The sequence below is a fragment of the Cherax quadricarinatus genome, chromosome 15 (assembly GCF_038502225.1).
Source record: "Cherax quadricarinatus isolate ZL_2023a chromosome 15, ASM3850222v1, whole genome shotgun sequence".
Lineage (NCBI taxonomy): Eukaryota > Metazoa > Arthropoda > Malacostraca > Decapoda > Parastacidae > Cherax > Cherax quadricarinatus.
In genome coordinates, this window is record NC_091306.1 from 20,134,350 (window position 1) to 20,151,172 (window position 16,823).

At 38.6% G+C, this 16,823-nt stretch overlaps 1 protein-coding gene across 2 annotated transcripts in view; it reads right to left on the reverse strand.

Annotated features, from left to right (window-relative positions):
- LOC128692164 (BRCA1-associated protein) overlaps nucleotides 1-16,823 on the reverse strand; it is a 135,393-nt gene that overhangs the window by 37,986 nt on the left and 80,584 nt on the right. For both annotated transcript variants that reach the window (XM_070085198.1, XM_070085197.1), the window contains exons 9-10: nucleotides 12,196-12,339; nucleotides 11,681-11,795 (exon numbers count right to left, since the gene is read on the reverse strand). In XM_070085198.1, the coding sequence (XP_069941299.1) occupies nucleotides 11,681-11,795; nucleotides 12,196-12,339 (259 nt within the window). The remainder of the gene's footprint in view (nucleotides 1-11,680; nucleotides 11,796-12,195; nucleotides 12,340-16,823) is intronic.

Genomic DNA, 16,823 nt, shown 5'->3' on the forward strand with positions numbered 1-16,823 from the left:
ACCGTGTTTATTTTGCCAAATTTCTGGGAAATAAACAACTATTTGTGTTGTACACAGTGTTTATTCTATACCTTACAGTATAAAATACAGTACTAACAGCATAAAAAGTAAAGTAAAACATGAAATATCAAAATAAAACAATAAAATAAAGTCATTACAAAAATGTTTTTTTGATATTCAGTAGTAAAGTTCGACTTACGACCATTTCGACTTACAACCGGTTTCTCGGAACCGAACTCGGTCGTAAGTCGGATGGTAGGTGTATATGGAATAGGTAGTAAGTTACTAAATGCTGTAAAGAGTTTTTATAGAGGATAGTGAGGCTCAGGTTAGGGTGTGAAGAAAAGAGGGAGACTACTTCCTGGTAAAAGTAGGTCTTAGACAGGGATGTGTAATGTCACCATGGTTGTTTAATATCTTTATAGATGGGGTTGTAAAAGAAGTAAATGCCAGGGTGTTCGGGAGAGGGGTGCGATTAAATTATGGGGAATCAAATACAAAATGGGAATTGACACAGTTACTTTTTGCTGATGATACTGTGCTTATTTGAGATTCTAAAGAAAAATTGCAAAGGTTAGTGGACGAGTTTGGGAGTGTGTGTAAAGGTAGAAAGTTGAAAGTGAACATAAAAAAGAGTAAGGTAATGAGGGTATCAAATGATTTAGATAAAAAAAAAAATGGATATCAAATTGGAGAGGAGGAGTATTAAAGAAGTGAATGTTTTCAGATATTTGGGAGCTGACTCAAGAAATTGTAATGACACGATTGCAAACAAACCATACCCCCGGCCGGGATTGAACCCGCGGTCATAGAGTCTCAAAACTCCAGCCCGTCGCGTTAGCCACTAGACCAGCTAGCCACAATAAGATTCATCCAACTAGGTATATTTCTACACCATAGGAAGGTTAGCACAGGCACCACTGTGACCACAAATGCAAGTTTTTACAGACGAATCTCCAGCTAGCGTGGCCGTGACGAACTCTAGCTCAAGTCCCTTCACTGCCGTCAACAAGACTCAAGAAATCGTAATGACACGATTGCAAACAAACCATACCCCCGGCCGGGATTGAACCCGGCCCGGCAGTGAAGGGACTTGAGCTAGAGTTCGTCACGGCCACGCTAGCTGGAGATTCGTCTGTAAAAACTTGCATTTGTGGTCACAGTGGTGCCTGTGCTAACCTTCCTATGGTGTAGAAATATACCTAGTTGGATGAATCTTATTGTGGCTAGCTGGTCTAGTGGCTAACGCGACGGGCTGGAGTTTTGAGACTCTATGACCGCGGGTTCAATTCCGGCCGGGGGTATGGTTTGTTTGCAATCATGTCATTACGATTTCTTGAGTCATGTTGACGGCAACTGTGACAACTCCCACTTTATGTGCGATTCTTTATCTTTTAACTCCACGCCTCTTGCCATGACCCTGGCATTTACTTCTCTTACAACCCCATCTATAAATATATTAAACAACCACGGTGACATCACACATCCTTGTCTAAGGCCTACTTTTACTGGGAAATAATTTCCCTCTTTCCTACATACTCTAACTTGAGCCTCACTATCCTCGTAAAAACTCTTCACTGCTTTCAGTAACTACCTCCTACACCATACACCTGCAACATCTGCCACATTACCCCCCTATCCACCCTGTCATACGCCTTTTCCAAATCCATAAATGCCACAAAGACCTCTTTAGCCTTATTTAAATACTGTTCACTCATATGTTTCACTGTAAACACCTGGTCCACATACCCCCTACCTTTCCTAAAGCCTCCTTGTTCATCTGCTATCCTATTCTCCGTCCTACTCTTAATTCTTTCAATAATAACTCTACCATACACTTTACCAGGTATACTCAACAGACTTATCCCCCTATAATTTTTGCACTCTCTTTTGTCCCCTTTGCCTTTATACAAAGGAACTATGCATGCTCTCTGCCAATCCCTAGGTACCTTACCCTCTTCCATACATTTATTAAATATTTGCACCAACCACTCCAAAACTATATCCCCCACCTGCTTTTAACATTTCTATCTTTATCTCATCAATCCCGGCTGCCTTACCCCCTTTCATTTTACCTACTGCCTCACGAACTTCCCCCACACTCACAACTGGCTCTTCCTCACTCCTACAAGATGTTATTCCTCCTTGCCCTATACACGAAATTACAGCTTCCCTATCTTCATCAACATTTAACAATTCCTCAAAATATTCACACCATCTTCCCAATACCTCTAACTCTCCATTTAATAACTCTCCTCTCCTATTTTTAACTGACAAATCCATTTGTTCTCTAGGCTTCCTTAACTTGTTAATCTCACTCCAAAACTTTTTCTTATTTTCAACAAAATTTGTTGATAACATCTCACCCACTCTCTCATTTGCTCTCTTTTTACATTGCTTCACCACTCTCTTAACCTCTCTCTTTTTCTCCATATACTCTTCCCTCCTTGCATCACTTCTACTTTGTAAAAACTTCTCATATGCTAACTTTTTCTCCCTTACTACTCTCTTTACATCATCATTCCACCAATCGCTCCTCTTCCCTCCCGTACCCACTTTCCTGTAACCACAAACTTCTGCTAAACACTCTAACACTACATTTTTAAACCTACCCCATACCTCTTCGACCCCATTGCCTATGCTCTCATTAGCCCATCTATCCTCCAATAGCTGTTTATATCTTACCCTAACTGCCTCCTCTTTTAGTTTATAAACCTTCACCTCTCTCTTCCCTGATGCTTCTATTCTCCTTGTATCCCATCTACCTTTTACTCTCAGTGTAGCTACAACTAGAAAGTGATCTGATATATCTGTGGCCCCTCTATAAACATGTACATCCTGAAGTCTACTCAACAGTCTTTTATCTACCAATACATAATCCAACAAACTACGTACTGTCATTTCGCCCTACATCATATCTTGTATACTTATTTATCCTCTTTTTCTTAAAATATGTATTATCTATAACTAAACCCCTTTCTATACAAAGTTCAATCAAAGGGCTCCCATTATCATTTACACCTGGCACTCCAAACTTACCTACCACACCCTCTCTAAAAGTTTCTCCTACTTTAGCATTCAGGTCCCCTACCACAATTACTCTCTCACTTGGTTCAAAGGCTCCTATACATTCACTTAACATCTCCCAAAATCTCTCTCTCTCCTCTACATTCCTCTCTTCTCCAGGTGCATACACGCTTATTATGACCCACTTTTCGCATCCAACCTTTACTTTAATCCACATAATTCTTGAATTTACACATTCATATTCTCTTTTCTCCTTCCATAACTGATCCTTCAACATTACTGCTACCCCTTCCTTTGCTCTAACTCTCTCAGATACTCCAGATTTAATCCCATTTATTTCCCCCACCGAAACTCTCCTACCCCCTTCAGCTTTGTTTCGCTTAGGGCCAGGACATCCAACTTCTTTTCATTCATAACATCAGCAATCATCTGTTTCTTGTCATCCGCACTACATCCACGCACATTCAAGCATCCCAGTTTTATAAGGTTTTTCTTCTCTTTTTTAGTAAATGTCTACAGGAGAAGGGGTTACTAGCCCATTGCTCCCGGCATGCTCCATGTGTATATAATCATGCATCTCTCCTGTCTGCGTTCCAGGGAGTACAGGTTCAGGAACTTCAAGCACTCCCAGTAATTGAAGTGTTTTATCTCCGTTATGCGCGCTGTGAAGGTTCACTGTACATTTTCTAGGTCGGCAATTTTACCTGCCTTGAAAAGTGCTGTTAGTGTGCAGCAATATTCCAGCCTAGATAGAACAAGCGACCTGAAGAGCGCCATCATGGGCTTGGCATCCCTAGTTTTGAAGGTTTTCATTATCCATCCTGTCATTTTTCTAGCAGATGTGATTGATACAATGTTATGGTCACTGAAGGTGAGATCCTCTGACATGATCACTCCCAGGTCTTTGACGTTGGTTTTTCGCTCTATTTTGTGGCTGGAATATGTTTACCATAACGGAGTAATTGAAATTTCTCATCGTTGAACTTCATATTGTTTTCTGCAGCCCATTGAAAGATTTGGTTGATGTCTGCCTTTAGCCTTGCAGTGTCAGCAATGGAAGACACTGTCATGCAGATTCAGGTGTCAACTGCAAAGGAAGACACGGTGCTGTGGCTGACATCCTTGTCTATGTCAGATAGATATTAGGATGAGAAACAAGATGGGAGCAAGTACTGTGCCTTGCGGAACAGAGCTTTTCACCGTAGCTGCCTCAGACTTTACTCTGTTGACTACTGCATTTTGTGTTTTGTTTGTGAGGAAATTATAGATCCATCTACCAACTTTTCCTGTTATTCCTTTAGCACACATTTTGTGGGCTATTACGCCATGGTCACACTTGTCGAAGGCTTTTGCAAAGTCCGTATATATTACATCTGCATTCTCTTTGTCTTCTAGTGCATCTAGGATCTTGTCGTAGTGATCCACTAGTTGGGACAGACAGGAGCAACCAGCTCTAAACCCATGTTGCCCTGGGTTGTGTAATTGATGGGTAACTAGATGGGTGGCAATCTTGCTTCTTAGGACCCTTTCAAAGATTTTTATGATATGGGATGTTAGTGCTATCGATCTGTAGTTCTTTGCTATTGCTTTACTGCCCCCTTTGTGAAGTGGGGCTATGTATGTTGTTTTTAGTAACTGTGGGACAACCCCCATGTCCATGCTCCCTCTCCACAGGATGGAGAGGGAGCTCGTAATAGGGGCTCGTGATAGTGCATGGGCATGTCATTTATCACCTGTTCAAAGTCATTTGGCATCAGGATAATATCAGATAGGCTTGTGTTTACCAAATTCTGTGGCTCTCTCATAAAAAAATTCATTTTGATTTTCGACTCTCAGTCTGGTTAGCGGCTTGCTAAAAACTGAGTCATATTGGGACTTGAGTAGCTCACTCATTTCCTTGTTGTCATCTGTGTAGGACCCATCTTGTTTAAGTAGGGGCCCAATACTGGATGTTGTTCTCGACTTTGATTTGGCATAAGAAAAGAAATACTTTGAGTTTCTTTCGCCACCTCCCTAGTTAAGAACGATAATAAATTTGTTGTTGAGTTAGGCATAAGAATTAACAACTGGGCATCTACACTGCAAACTGAATTGTTTGCAGTCCTAATGGCACTAAAACTAACCTATGACACTGAGCTTGACTCTGTCATCATTACTGATTCTATGTCATCATTGAAGGCTCTTGACTCATATAATGACTCCAACAACATGCTCATTGGGGAAGCCAGGTATAGATACTCAAAAATTAGGGACAAAGGAATTAATGTACAATTGCTATGGATCCCATCACACATTGGATTACTCCTTCATGATAAAGTTGATATGTTAGCCAAGAAGAGTACCCAGAAGGAGAATGTAGAATATAACTTTGGTATAACTGTGTCTAGCATTAGGAATAATATTAGGAGAGAAGTAAATAATGAAAACGATTGTTATAGGAATGCAGTTAGAAGCCTGAGTAGATCTATAACCCACTATGATAACATGAACGTAGATAAGTATGTTTATGGAGCAACTTGCAATGTGAACAGACTGACTGATGTTGTAGTGGCCAGGCTTAGGCTTGGTTACAAGTACTTCTGGCAGTTAGGGAGACACACAGATGATGATCAAACTAAATGTAAATTATGTGATCAGGCATATGGTCACTCTCTTGAACACTATGTGCTTAATTGTCCACTCATTGAGGAATACAGAGACAGACAGTATAATAACCTATGTGACATGTCAAGATATCTTATTAATGAAAATAAGATACCAGATATACTAAGCAAATTTCCTAAATTTGCTTGTAACAGATAAGTTAACTATAGATATATAGATATAAATCCATATGTATTCCTGTTAACCCTTTGGGGCCTAGTTCCTAGGCCTTTTGTGTATCCATATGCTCTCGCGCTACCGTCCACAGGATGGATATGGGGTGCACAATAAACTAGCCACTTCGGTGGCAAAATCTATCTTTCGATTTCATTTATGGCTTTTAGTTCTTCCCGCGATTCCTGACTCCTATAAGATTCCTGTAGCTTAAGTTCGATGTTTGCTATTTCTCTGACCAGTGTCTCCCTACGTATTTCAGATATATTGGCCTCTTTTAGCCGCTCTGTTATTCTTTTTCGTCACCTGTAAAGGGAGCGCCTGTCTCTTTCTATTTTACATCTACTCCTCCTTTTTCTTAAAGGAATAAGCCTTGAGCATACACTGAGTGCCACTGAGTTAATCTGTTTTAGGCATAAGTTGGGGGTCTGTGTTGCTTAGTCTATCTTCCCAGCTTATATCGTTTAGGACTTGGTTTACTTGGTCCCACTTTATGTTCTTGTTATTGAAGTTGAATTTGGTGAAGGCTCCCTTGTGACTAATCTCATTTTGTCATTTTGAAAGTATAGTGGTACCAATACTCATATATGGGTGTGAAGCTTGCGTTGTAAATGCTGCAGCGAGGAGACGGTTGGAGGCAATGGAGATGTCCTGTTTAAGGGCAATGTATGGTATAAATATGCAGAGAATTCGGAGTGTGGAAATTAGAAGAAGGTGTGAGTTAATAAAAGTATTAGTCATAGGGCTGAAGAGGGGTTGTTGAGGTGGTTTGGTCATTTAGAGAGAATAGATCAAAGTAGAATGACATGGAGAGCATATAAATCTGTAGGGGAAGGAAGGCAGGGTAGGGGTCATCCTCGAAAAGGTTGGAGGGAGGGGGTAAAGAAGGTTTTGTGGGCAAGGGGCTTGGACTTCCAGCAAGCGTGCATGAGCGTGTTAGATAGAAGTGAATGGAGACGAATGGTATTTGGGACATGTCGAGCTGTTGGAGAGTGAGCAGGGTAATATTTAGAATATTTAGTGAAGGGATTCAGGGGAACCAGTTATTTTTATATAGCCGGACTTGAGTCCTGGAAATTGGAAATGCAATGCCTGCACTTTAACCCTTTGAGGGTCGACAGGCCCTCTCCGAAAATCGTTCTCAGGGTCGGCCAAATTTAAAAAAAAAAAAAAATTATTTTCTCTTATGAAAAGATAGAGAATCTTTTCCCGATCATAACGACACCAAAAGTTTGAAATTTGATAGAAAACTTACGGAATTATGCTCTCGCAAAGTTAGCGGTCTCGGCGATGTTTACGGATCGGCGATTTTGCCCACTTTGAGCCCCATTTTCGGCCAATTTCACTGTACTAGTCGACAAAAAACATGAATATTTCGCTAGATCTCCATTTTTTCTATCGAATGGGTGCATGAAACCACCCATTTATAAATTCAACTATCCAGTACAGTGGTCAGAATTTAGCAATTTTGCCAATTTCACACAAATTTCAAAAGATGCCAATTTCGGAATAGGGTCCAGAATAAACAAGAAAGACATTCCTGGCACTAAAATGACATTTCCTCTAGTCATTAGTCACGTCTCAAGGCCCCTCTTATATTCTTTTGCTTTCCACTTTGAATTTTTATTCTCACAAAAAATATAAGATTTACTGTTATGCAGACTACTGCATTAGTGTAAAAAATGGTATAAATATTATTGGTGCACTTGTGAAAGAATATTAGACTCACCAGTTGACGTGTATTGCACGCTTGGCACGATTTGTTTACTTTTGAAGTTTGGTAAAAATCGAACATTTCTGCTACTTTGAGCTCAATTTCAAGGCACCTTTCATTGTAAAACCAGTCAAAATCATCTCAATTTCAGTAATATGTCTTCCATTCTATAAAATGAGACCAAGAAAACTAGAATACAACAATAAATACCATACGAAGGCCTACCAGCTTTCTCCCACTAGATTTGAGGTCGCTAGAATTTATGAGTACTAGTACGTCAAAAACCCCTACGCGTAAGACGTACTAGTACGACGAAAACCCTCAAAGGGTTAAAGGAGGGGTTCGGGATATTGGCAGTTTGGAGGGATATGTTGTGTATCTTTATACGTATATGCTTCTAAATTGTTGTATTCCGAGCACCTCTGCAAAAACAGTGATTATGTGTGAGCAAGATGAAAGTATTGAATGATGATGACAGTATTTTCTTTTTGGGTCGCCCTGCTTCGGTGGGAGACGGCCGACTTGTTAAAAAAAAGAAAAAAAACTCTTCAACCTCACTGCCTATACTCTCAATACCCCATCTTTCTTCCAATAGTTGTTTATTTATTTTTAACATGTCAGCCTTCTCCCACTGAGGCAGAGTGACCCAAAAAAGAAAACACTTTCACCAGCATTCACACATCACTGTCTCTACAGAGGTGTCCAGATATGACAGTTTAGATGTCACCTCAAACAGCCAATATCCCAAACCCCTCCTCTAAAGTGCAGGCATTATACTTCCCACCTCCAGGACTCAAGTCCAGCTAACCAGTTTCCCTGAATCCCTTCACAAAATATTACCCTAATTGCCTCCTCCTTTAGTTTATAAACTTTCATCTCTCTCTCTTACTTGCTGATTCCATTCTTCTTGTGTCCCATCTACCTTTTACTCTCACTAGCTACAACTAAAAAATTATCTATCTGTGGCCCCTTTATAAACATGTACAGCCTGAAGTTTACTCATCAATCTTTTATCTACCAATACATAGTCCAACAAACTACTGTCATTACTCCCTATATCATATCTTGTATATTTATTTATCCTTTTTTTCCTAAAATATGTATTACCTATTACCAAACCCCTTTTAATACAAAGTTCAGTCAAGGGTCCCCATTTTCATTTACACCTGGCACCCCAAACTTACCTACCACACCCTCTCTAACCGTTTCTCCCACCTTAGCATTTAGGTCCCCCATTACAGTTACTCTCTCACTTGGTTCAAAAGTTCCTAAACACTTGCTTAACATCTCCCAAAATCTCTCTCTCTCTCTCTCTCTCTCTCTACACCCCTCTCTTCTTCAGATGAATACAAGCATATTATGACCCACTTTTTGCATCCAACCCTTAGTTTAACCCCTTCAGGGTCCAAGGCCAAAATCTGAAGTGGTGCCCCAGTGTCCAAGAATTTAAAAAAAAAAAATAAGTTATTTTTTCTTATGAAATGCTTGAGAATCTTTTTGTGAAGGTAATAAAACAAAAAGTACGAAATTTGATGGAAAATTGACGAAATTATGCTCTCGCAAATTTTGATGTGTCAGCAATATTTAAGAATTGGCGATTTTGCCGACTTTGACTCCCATTTTAGGCCAATTACATTATTCCAGTTGACCAAATTCTTAGCTATTTCACTAGTATTACTTCTATTCTATCGATTGAGCACAAGAAATCACCAAGTCAACTGTTTCAACTACAAAATAAAGTGATCGGAAGCTGGTAATTTGGCCAATTTAACACAAAGTTCAAAATATTCCAATTTCAAAATAGGGTCCAGAATAAACAATGTAGGTATTCCTGGCACTAAACTAACATTTCCTCTGTTCATTAGTTACATTTTGAGGCTTTACAAATAGATTCCATTTTGATTTTTTATTCACATAATGAATTTTTATTCACACCAAAAAATAGAAGATTTACTGTTATGCAATATTGTAATAATTGTATAAATATCATCACCACATTTGAGAATGTATATTAGACCCACGAGATGGCGTGTATTAGACGTGTGAGATCATTTGTTTACTCTTGAACATCAGCAAAAATTTAACATTTCTGCTACTTTGAGCTCAGTTTCAAGCAATTTCCGGAGCTAAAACCAATCAAAATCATCTCTATTTCTGTAATATGTCTTCCATTCTATCAAATGAGACCAAGAAATCGCAAATACAACTATAAAAAACATACAAAAAACACTGCAAAGTCGCTGTTTTAATCGAAAATCATGGTCTCAGTTTTTTTTCTCTCATTATACAGTGTGCTGCAGGATTTGTTTTATGTGGTGCACACATACCACATAGATGTATTCTCTCATATCTAGGCCCAAATGTATCACTCACAGTTTATCAGAGTGAGCTGAGCTCATGACGTAGATCTACGGTTTGGACCCTGAACGTAAAGCCGTAGATCTACGGGACGGACCCTGAAAGGGTTAATCCACACAATCCTTGAATTTATACATTTATATTTCCTCCTCTCCTTCCATAACTGATCCTTCAACATTACTGCTACCCCCTCCTAGGCTCTAACTCTCTCAGATACTCCTAACTTAATCCCATTTATATCTCCCACTGAAACTCCCTTACCCCTGCTTCAGCTTTGTTTTGCTTAGAGCTAGGACATCCAACTTCATTTCATTCATAACACTGGCAAACATCTTTCTTATCGTCTGTCCTACATCCACGTACATTCAAACATCCCAGCTTTGATTCACGAAATTATAATGACACGATTACAAATAAACCATGGCACAGGTGGGGACTGAACTCATGGAAAGTGAGTTATAAAACACTAGTTCAATCCCCACCCATACCGTGGTTTATCCCAGCTTTATAACTCTTTTCTTCTTCTTTCAACAAAACTGTCATATCCCACTGAGGCATGCGGGAGAAGGGGTTACTAGCCCATTTCTCCTAGCATTTTAGTTGTCTTTTACGACACGCATGGCTTATGGAGGAAAGATTCTTTTCCACTTCTTCATGGAGATGAAAGGAAATAAAAAAACAAGAAATATTTAGAAAAATAGAAGAAAACTCAGATTGGTGTGTGTACATATATGTGTACATGTATATGTAGTTAAAGGTAGTAGGTTGGTAGACAGCAACCACCCAGGGAGGTACTACCGTCCTGCCAAGTGAGTGTAAAATGAAAGCCTGTAATTGTTTTACATGATGGTAGGATTGCTGGTGTCTTTTGTCTGTCTCATAAATATGCAAGATTACAGGTACGTCTTGCTACTTCTACTTACACTTAGGTCACACTACACATACGTGTACAAGCATATATATATATATATACACACCCCTCTGGGTTTTCTGCTATTTTCTTTCTAGTTCTTGTTTATTTCCTGTTATCTCCATGGGGAAGTGGAACAGAATTCTTCCTCCGTAAGCCATGCGTGTTGTAAGAGGCGACTAAAATGCCGGGAGCAAGGGGCTAGTAACCCCTTCTCCTGTAAATATTACTAAATGTACAAGGAGAAACTTTCGTTTCTCCTTTTGGGCCACCCCACCTCGGTGGGATACGGCCGGTGTGTTGAAAGAAAGAAGCATATGTAGTTTGCCTAAGTGTAAGCAGAGGTAACAAGACATACCTTTTTTCTTGTGTGTATATGAGACAAAGAAAAAGACACCAGCAATCCTACCACTGTGTAAAACAAATACATGTTTCTGCTCTACACTCACTTGGCAGGACGGTAGTACCTCTCTTGGTGGTTGATGTCTACCAACTTACTACGTACAGAATTATTAGCTATACATATCTTCCTTTCCATGTAAAATTTACTGTAAAATCTGAAAAAAAAAAGTTATTGATTTACTTATCCACCATGTTACAAAATTAGTAATTTTTAAACATGTTGGATGTTTCCCACACAATCAGGGTACCACTGACCAAATATGCCAGAGGAATCTCAACATTTACTGTCATGGGTGGTCTATACAGTTATGCGATCCTCTTCAGACTATGAAATTCTCCAAATTCATTTCAATGCACCACAAGTCACGTAACTAAGGCTGTTTTTCCAGATATGTATGGACATCTCACCACAGTTAGTTAAATTACATTAAGAGAATATGGGGAATATTCACCTTGCCATCTCCTTCACTCTGTAACAAGCGATGCACGTAGTTGTCCCTCACATAATCCCAAACCCTATTATTTCCCACTTGCAGGGCAAAAAGATGGTCTGTTTCCATAAAATGTCTGAAAATAGTTACAAACCAATTACAATCATAAATAAGACTTGTTTATCATGCATGGGGTTTTACAAAAAATATTTTTAAATTTCCTTATAAATCACTTTACTAAAGTGATAAAAGAGCATTGTATGCTAGTAACTTATAACTGAAAAGTTATTACTAAAGAGAAATAAAAACCTCTGAATGCTAATCACTGTATTAATCATGTAGCACAGATAAATTCAGTTTATTTCTTCAATAAATCCTTGGTCACTAAAACATTATGCAACTAATGAAATACTGTACATTAATTATAATACTGAAGCTATTTCATGACAAAATTAAAATTCAAAATATGCATAATAAAGAGGGTAGAAAATGTCAGTAATTTAGAGCATACAGATACTTAAGCATCACTGACACACCTATGTGCATGGCCACCAACATATCGGCCACAACCCACATGACCACAAATAAGACAGATCCAGAGAGAGTCTGCTGATCCACACAGTGAACACCTTTGATCAGGTGTTTCTTCTGGAGTCTGACAGTACCGGCACACAGGACAGCTTTCCATGGAAAAAAAAAAAATGGTTAAGATTAAATAAACCAACTGAACAACAAATCTTTTGCTATTAGCCATCAATGTATCTTCACTTGCATTCTAACTTGTGCAATAAACACAAGGATGATAGATAAATAAAAAAAGTAAATATAACATATATTTTTTCTTTGTTTTTTTCAACAAGTTGGCCATCTCACACTGAGGCAGGGTGACCCAAAATAGAAACACTAACATCATCATTCAACATAATCACTGTCTTTGCAGAAGCACCCAGTTACAACAGTTTAGATATCACTCCAAACAGCCAATATACCAAACCCCTCCTTTAAAGTGCAGGAATTGTACTCTCCACCTCCAGGGCTCAAGTCCAGTTAACTGGTTTCTCTGAATCCCTTCACAAAATATTACCCTGCTAATACTCCAACAGCTCATTAGGTCCCAAAAACCATTCGTCTCCATTCACTCCATCTAACACACACACACATGCCTGCTGCATGTCCAAGCCCCTTGCACACAAAACCTCTTTTACCCCCTCCATCCTTTCCTGGGATGACCCCTATCCCTCCTCCCCTCCACTACAGATTTATACACCCTCTAAGTCATCCTACTTTGCTCCATCCTCTCTAAATAACCAAACTACTTCAATAACCCCTCGTCAGCCATCTGAATAATGCTTTTAGTAACTTCACACCTCCTCTTAATTTCCACACTACGAATTCACTGCATAATATTTACACCACACATTGCCCTTAAACATGACATCTCCACTGCCTCCGGCCTCCTCCTTGCTGCAGCATTTACAACCCATGCCTCACACCCATATAAGAGTGTTGGTACCATTATACGTACTCTCAAACATTCCCTTCTTTGCCTGGATGGATAATGTTCTTTGTCTCCAGAGATACCTCAATTTTATGATTTACCTCATCCGTCATAAACCAATCTACCTACAAGTCTTATATTTTTTTCAATACATCAGCCATCTCCCACAGAGGCAGGGTGATCCAAAGAAGAAAAACGCTTTCACCATCATTCTATACTTTCACCACCACTCACACGTAATCACTGTTTTTGCAGAGGCGCCCAGATACGACAGTTTAGATGTCACTCCAAATATATTTTTTAATAAGTTGGCTATCTCCCACTGAGGTAGGGTGACCCAAAAAAAGACACTTTCACCATCATTCACATTATCACTGTCTTACCAGAGGCACACAGATACTACAGTTTAGATGTCCCCAAACAGCAAATATCCCAAACATCTTTACATGTGCACATATATGCATGCACACACACACACCTGCAACCACAAATAAGTGTATGTGTGCGCGCTCACACACACGCACATGCACACACACGCACATGCACACACACACACACACACACACACACACACACACACACACACACACACACACACACACACACACACACACACACACACACACACATACACACACACACACACACACACACACACACATACACATATAACTAATTACATTACTGACTCTAAATATGAAATGAAAGCATGATTTTGACTAATTCATATATTATACTAATTTTTAATATTTAAATAATGACTTGTGTATATCTATCTACAGCAATACCAAGTAATGAGTGCCAGGTGCAGCCCACATAAAACCTCTTTGGCTATGTTTAACCCATATGCTAATACTGTAGTGTTGAGTGTACATGCACGTACTGCACACAAAGAAGAGAATGGGCACAATGCCATGACAATGAGTGATGTAGGCAGTATGGTCACATACTGCTTGTTAAGGTTCAGAGATACAAGTTAATTCAACAATATACAGTACATCATACTCTTTTATGCATACTATCTAAAAGTATAGGTACAGGGGCTAAGTTCAGCCCTCAGGGGGTAAGCTAAATCCTCAGGGGGTAAGCTGAGTTCTCAAGAACTAAGCTAAGACCTCAAGGAAGGAATGAGCTCAAGCCATGGGGTGAGCTGAGCTCATGTTTCAAGGAATGTGGCACATGCACAATCTCTTCAAATATACAAGTTCAGAAAAATGTCTGGCATTGATTGACTGATTTAAAAAAATCTGGTGCTGCACTATCTGGACTTGTGTTAAGGATGATTATGTTATTACTATTATTATTATATTATTATTTATTACATTCATGGAGAAGTGCCAAATAATGGTCATACAGAACTTGGGGCATAAAAAGTAATTAAATTTGATCCAAGGGTAGGGAGAAGTATCTCCAATTCCTCTGATCAAGAGAATTTCACTAGCATTAATGCTTGTTCCTTGATGGATACTGAGAAATAATGGAATGATACATGGAAGAGACTGTAACAGCTACCCTGCTGCATATTGAGAAATGAATGCAGTACTGATGGACTGGTATTTTCTTGAAGAACCTTTGCTCATTTTAAATTCTTTATTTTCATCAAAATTGATCTCACTGTTAGCTCCATCCAGGGATGACTTTTTTTTTTATTTTTCCTGTGCCAGAATGTCATTATTTATTTTTTCCCATTTTCATAATAATCTCTTACATCCATCCTATCAGTGACATAAAATTTATATGTCCCCCCCCCCCTCATTTTTTAGTACAAAAATCTACAAAAAACATTTCTTCCCATTTAATTTTACAAAATATAGGTATGTATAGATATTGTAATCACATGCACAGTAATTTATTTCCACATGATTTAACAATGCAATTAATCTGTTTGAGACTACATACTTTATGCCCAGTTCTATATCAGTTGAATCATTATCCACCAACAACAATGCTACCATGAAAATAATTTTATTCTTACCATCAACAACCTTATCAACAGCTGCTCATGATGTATGTGTGAACTGAGAGACAGAGAGGAAAAATAAAAGCCATAACTAGGAGAACCTGTTACTTAATACCTTTCCAGTACACACTTACAAAATTTATGTCCACCTATAATTATAAATAAAATTAAGCATTTATTATGTTTAACCACCAAACACAGTAAGTGAGTGTGATATTCTGATTGCTTTGCATATGTGATAACCAAACCACCATAATTATGGATACTTTTCTTACAAAAAGAGTGATTGGAGTACTGCATCTCAGTTCAATAAGATTTCAACAAAAAGTTACCCTGATGATGAGGTTATCACGCCATAGCACTGAACACAAATATGAGAAGGCTTTGCAAATGATTCAGGTCTGAGTTACTTTCATGCCAAAAGTTTAAATGCACCCATGCTGTATTTTATGATCCATGTTGAGACCACAAAACCATATTATATCCAGCCATGCATTTACTTTGAGCTAGTGTTTATTGTAATCCATATCAAAGAGTGAAGGATGACATCCTCGGTGAATGCCTGGTCTTCCAACCTGGTACAACTATTTGCCCAATGTGTAATAAGCATCAGCTGAATGTGCTGCTGAAGGGTCATATGACTATGAAATTCACAACAATTCAATAATGATAAAAGAATGTACTGCATAATAATATAAAATTTATAGAGAAATAATTATAATACAATTGCCGATATTGTTAAACAATATGATTAGGGAAAGTCTTCAGGCTGTTGATCCTTGAATGACCTAATGAGCATTTTTATACCTTGATTTTATAATATAAAATGCTAAAAATTAAATTTATAAACAATAAAAAAATGTTAGTGTCTCATAACTCAGTGGTAGTGTGTTCAGCTCACAACCTAAGGTACACAGACTGAACCCTGGGCACAATGAGACATACGAGCATATCTCCCTATACTTGCTGTCCCTTTTACCATAAGCCAGTGGAAGACTATCATATGACCAAAAGCACCAGTTATCAGATCATCATATGACTAAGACCTGTCAGAAACATTCGTCATATTTCAAAGTAAATAAAATATTACCACTTGCTCCCTAGCAATAAATATATACCTAGGAATTAGTCAACTGTTGTGGGCTGCATCACAGGGAAGAACAATTAAAAATAAGCTTCAGTGGTTGACTTTCTTGGGTTATCCTGGGTTATTAATCCTCTGGGTGTACTAATTCAAATAGTTTTCTTCTTCCACCATATTTTAAATAAAGATCTTAATGTTTTCAGTTTTAGTAACATAGACTGGCAAAATTAGGAGAAATGGGAAGAAAGGTGACCAAATCATGAAATACTGTAAATCATTCTTAATTTTGTTAAGAAAATGTACATGCATACAAAATATTTTTTTTTTAAACACGTTGGCCATTTCCCACTGAGGCAGGGTGACCCAAAAAGAAAGAAAAAAACTTTCATCATCATTGAACACTTTCACCATCACTCATACATAATCACTGTCTTTGCAGAGGCGCTCAGATACGACAGTTTGGATGTCCCTCCAAACTGCCAATATCCCAAACCCCTCCTTTACAGTGCAGGCATTGTACTTTCCATTTCCAAGACTGAAGTCTGGCTAACTGGTTTCCCTGAATCTCTTTACAAAATATTACCCTGCTCACACTCCAACAGCTTGTCAGGTCCCAAAAGCC